This window comes from Cucurbita moschata, unplaced genomic scaffold, assembly GCF_002738365.1.
Source record: "Cucurbita moschata cultivar Rifu unplaced genomic scaffold, Cmos_1.0 Cmo_Scf00041, whole genome shotgun sequence".
Classification (NCBI taxonomy): domain Eukaryota; kingdom Viridiplantae; phylum Streptophyta; class Magnoliopsida; order Cucurbitales; family Cucurbitaceae; genus Cucurbita; species Cucurbita moschata.
Genome location: NW_019268557.1, coordinates 239,896 through 244,462, shown reverse-complemented (window position 1 = coordinate 244,462; position 4,567 = coordinate 239,896). Strand labels below are relative to the sequence as shown.

At 37.1% G+C, this 4,567-nt stretch overlaps 1 protein-coding gene across 1 annotated transcript; it reads left to right on the top strand.

Annotated features, from left to right (window-relative positions):
* The first annotated feature begins 2,365 nt into the window (after positions 1-2,365).
* Positions 2,366-4,537, top strand: LOC111433043 (patatin-like protein 3). The gene is made up of 3 exons (XM_023069938.1): positions 2,366-3,462; positions 3,886-3,948; positions 4,047-4,537. Exons 1-3 carry the CDS (start codon positions 2,500-2,502, stop codon positions 4,362-4,364), a joined length of 1,344 nt encoding a protein of 447 aa, XP_022925706.1. The 5' UTR covers positions 2,366-2,499; the 3' UTR covers positions 4,365-4,537.
* The last annotated feature ends 30 nt before the right edge of the window (positions 4,538-4,567 follow it).

The window sequence follows — 4,567 nt, the reverse complement described above, 5'->3', positions numbered from 1 at the left end:
CCTTCTTACATATAATATTACATTCAATGACATTACTATTATTTGCTCCATTTCAACCAAGATTCAAACCCCAACATTGACTTCACTCAAATAATGGCCCAGGATTTTATTGTCTTTCTCAACAAAAGAAAATATTAACAATCCTATAAAATAAAATTTTAAAAAATGGCGCAACTGTCGGTGGAGTGTATGAATACGATTGGCCAGATTTTTATTTTTCGAAAATTATGAAATATTAAACATGATTGACGAGGTTTTCGGTTATGGCTCATAAAGAAAGTCGTAATAATAATTATTTTGGTTTTTGGGACCCTTTTTTGTCATTTGACCTTTCCCATTTTTCTCTCTCTCTCTAAAATCTTAAATATCTTTTTGGTATCTGCCTTACCCGATATCAATATCAATACCAATATCAATATATATGGTAGGGCTAATATGTACACAGCGGGTCCAATCCGATCTAAACTCTCGAAGGATCCGATAGTGTGGACTCAACTTGCATTTGTGTCAAAACTATAGGATACTCTTAGTTGGAGTCACTTTTAGAACACCGCGTCGCCCACCTTGAATTTCAAGCACCGATGTCTTACATCTGCATAATTTTTTTATCTACTCTGAGCAGTGTGCATTATCATCTCGATCTTTTGCATTGCCTCATTGGTAACTTAAACTAATTCGGGACCCACCAATTTTCGTTACCCTCCTTCGTCCCAACACAGTGGAACCTTGCACGATTTGCATACAAAGCCTCATATAGTATCATGCTAATAGTTGCTTGAAAGCCGTGGGAATTATTATATATAGGTGTTCGGAGACAATTGTTAAATTGATAGAAAAAATCCCAAAATTATAAGCATGTTGGATAATAATAATAATAATAATAATAATTAATGATCGCGATTCTGGGTTTGCGAAACAAATACTTGGGCATGCACCACTTTGTTGATGATAATAATAATAATAAAATATTATGTAATAATGGAAACGGTTACTATCCTAAGTTGTAGAGCAGTAACCGCCCAAATCTTTTCTTCTTTTTTTTCTCATTTTTTAAAATAACTAAAACAATATTGTTGTATAGAATTAAATGAGAATAAATATAGAATAGAAATGTTAAATAATTGAGAAAAAAAGAAAGAAAGAAAAAAGAAAGAAGATATTTTATGTTGATTGAAAAAAGGGAGAGGGCGTAAGGGAAATTAATGAAAATGGAAGTTTCAACAAACACACTTAAAGAACATTGTTGCTGATAGGCCCGCCAAAGTACAGATTTATCCCTATCAAAATTAAATGAAAGTACCCGAGGGTTAAAATAAAATATCCACTTTTTTTTTTTTTTTTTTAATTTGTATTTATAAATAATATTCCAGTACACCGCCAAGAAATATAAATAATAATAATAATAATAATAATAATAAAAAAGAGTAGAGTGTTATAGGGGTGTTTTTGTAACACAGCTCAGGCATTAGGTACATGTCGTCGGGTACGGGCTGTGTACAACTGTGAGTGAAAGTGTCAACTCAACACTCCATTTTTATTTTTATTTTTGTTTATAATTATTTTATCCCTTGTTTGACTGTGTCAGGTGCATTGTGAAAATTGAATGAATTACCAATTAAAAAAAAGTAGAAATTTAGGGTAAAAAAAGAAAGAGATATTTAAAGAAATGGAAATGGAAATGGAATAGGTAGCATTCAAACCCCATATTTGATTATTTGATTTTTGTTATTTGATTTTTGTTATTTGATTTGGTCATATCCCTTTTTTGACGGTGCAACTACCAAACTCAGCCGCATCAATTCACACAAATATTAATGCGTGGCCTTATTTACATTTATTTGAATTTGAATGCTTAACTATTTAAATTTTATTTAAATTTTGTGTTGACGTTGGCGGTAAAAGAAAAGGAAAAAAGTAAAAAAGTAAAAAAGAAAAAAGAAAAAAAAAAAGAAGAAAAAAAAAATGTGTGGGCTTTATTTTGGAACAAATTTGGAGGGCTGCTTTTGGGGTTTGGTTTGGTTTGGTTTGGTTTGGTTTGGTTTGAAGAGAAGGGAGGGCTTGCACCTTCTTCTAATTATAAAAATATTAAATAATTAATAAATAATATCACCAGTAGTGTCCCATAAATAATAAATGTACGTGCCCCCACCCTCCTAACAGACAATATGAAATTTAATTTATTTATTTATTTATTTATTTAAATCGGTAAAAAATATATATTTAATTAATTGTCTACCAAATTCAAGGAATGTTCCTCCGTTGTTATAATATTTTAAATAAAAAAGAAATAAGGGGAGGGTAGATTAAATAAAACACACCAAGTCAGTGCCGCACGTACGTAACGCTTTCACTCTCTTTGCTATATAAACTCCCCCGCCACTTCCTTCTTCTTCATCTCTTTCCCTTCAATCCATCTTTCTCAATTCTCTCTCAACTCTTCCTTAATTCCCACTTCCATTCACTTCTAATTTAATAACCTTAACTCTTTCTTCTGCTTCCATGGCTGCTCTCACCTCCTCCCCTCACCTTAACGATATCGACTCGGTTACCTTCGATGTTGACAAGCTTACTTTTGAGATCTTCTCCATTTTGGAAAATAAGTTTCTATTTGGCTGCGATGATTCCAATTCCAAGCTGCATCTTCCCACTCAGCTCCCCGTCGATGCTAATGCCTTCAAATCTGGAATGCAGACCTCAGGGAAGGTAAGGATTCTGAGTATTGATGGTGGAGGCTCCACCGATGGAATTCTTGCCGCTAAATCACTTTCGCATCTTGAGGATTTTCTCCGTCGGAAGTCGGGAAAGCCTGATGCGCGCATTGCTGACTATTTCGACGTGGTTGCTGGTTCTGGAGCGGGAGGCATTCTCGCCGCCTTGCTCTTCACGAGGGGGAAAGACGGTTGTCCTCTGTTTACGGCGGATGGAGCTTTGAATTTTCTAATTAAGAACCGTCGCGATATTTTCCGGTCATCGGATGGAGGAATTTTCCGACGTGTGTTTCGGCCGACGAAGGTGGAGAAGTTGTTTCGTAAGACGTTTGGAGAGTGCACGTTGAAGGACACGTTGAAGTCGGTTTTGATTCCGTGCTATGATCTCTCCACGCGAGCACCATTCCTGTTTTCTCGCGCCGACGCTCATGAAATGGACGGTTACGATTTCAAGATTCGCGACGTTTGTGTTGCGACGTCTGCAGAACCGACAGTCTCCGGAGCAGTCGAAATGTGGTCCATCGACAAGCGAACGAAAATCACCGCCGTCGACGGCGGCATAGCGATGAACAACCCGACGGCCTCCGCTATTACTCACGTGTTGAACAATAAACAAGAATTTCCTTTCTGCAACACCGTCGAAGATCTCCTCGTCGTATCTCTCGGAAACGGAGAGTCAGATTTCGGCGCCATTAACCTTAATTCATCGCCGGCCTCGTTCACAAGGATCGCCGGAGAAGGCACTTCCGACGTGGTAAATTTCCTAATCTTGCACTTTCAATCCAAACTAACCTTTATTCAAAATTTTAGTATTCAATTGATATGGATAGATTTGTCGGTAGAGGCAGAGGAGTTAAGAGATTCGGCATTTAATTTAGGGCATAACACATTTAAGAAGGCCGTATTTGGACAGCTTTATTGCAGGACAAATCAATGAGCTTCCTCCAACCTTTCATTTTCTATATTCATAATTACAGTAACCTTATTTTATGTCTAAGTAGAATTTGGAAATAAGAAATTTGGCAACCAACCAGAGAATCTTAATTTGTTGGCACAGAACACGTAGGGAGAGTGGGAAAGTGATAGATAGGGATGGGAGAAGGGGGCACGAGAAAGAAATGGGGCTAATTCATTTAATTGGTTGGTGACCTAATTATTGTGTGCTGTTATTCTATAGGTTGATCAAGCTGTTTGTATGGCCTTTGGTCCGCACAGGGCAACCAATTATATCCGCATTCAGGTATTCCACTCAAATTCCTTCACATTCCCCCTTTTCTTTTTGAAAAAAAAAAACTTCATCCATCTAACAACACTCGGGAATTTGTGTTATGCTCTCAGGGGAATGGGATTATAGGAAAGAGCAAGTATGGTGGGGTTTTGGAGAAGGCCAAAAGAGGCCAAAAGAGCATTGACATACTGGAAAAAGCAGATGAAATGCTAACCCAGAAGAACATAGAGGCTGTTTTATTCAAAGGAAAGAAGATGATTGAGAACACAAATTTGGAGAAATTGGAGGCTTTTGCAGGAGAGGTGATCAAAGAACAAGAGAGGCGAAAAACCAGCGTCCTCCCCACTGTATTATTGAAGCAGGCATTCCCATCTCCAAGGACATCCTCTGCTTCAGCCACCACACTCTCCACCATTTCATCCTGCTAATCATATTTCACCCAAACCCAACACTCTTAGTTTGGAGGTTAGTTTAATTTCTATAATTAAGAACCCAAGAAGAAGAAGAAGAAGGAAAAAAAAACATTATCAATTTGTGTATTATGCTGCTGCTTATTTTGCTGCCGCTCGCGATGAAATGGGAACGTCCGAGTCTGAGCTGAGCTGCTTTTTTTTTTTTTTTTTTTTTTTTT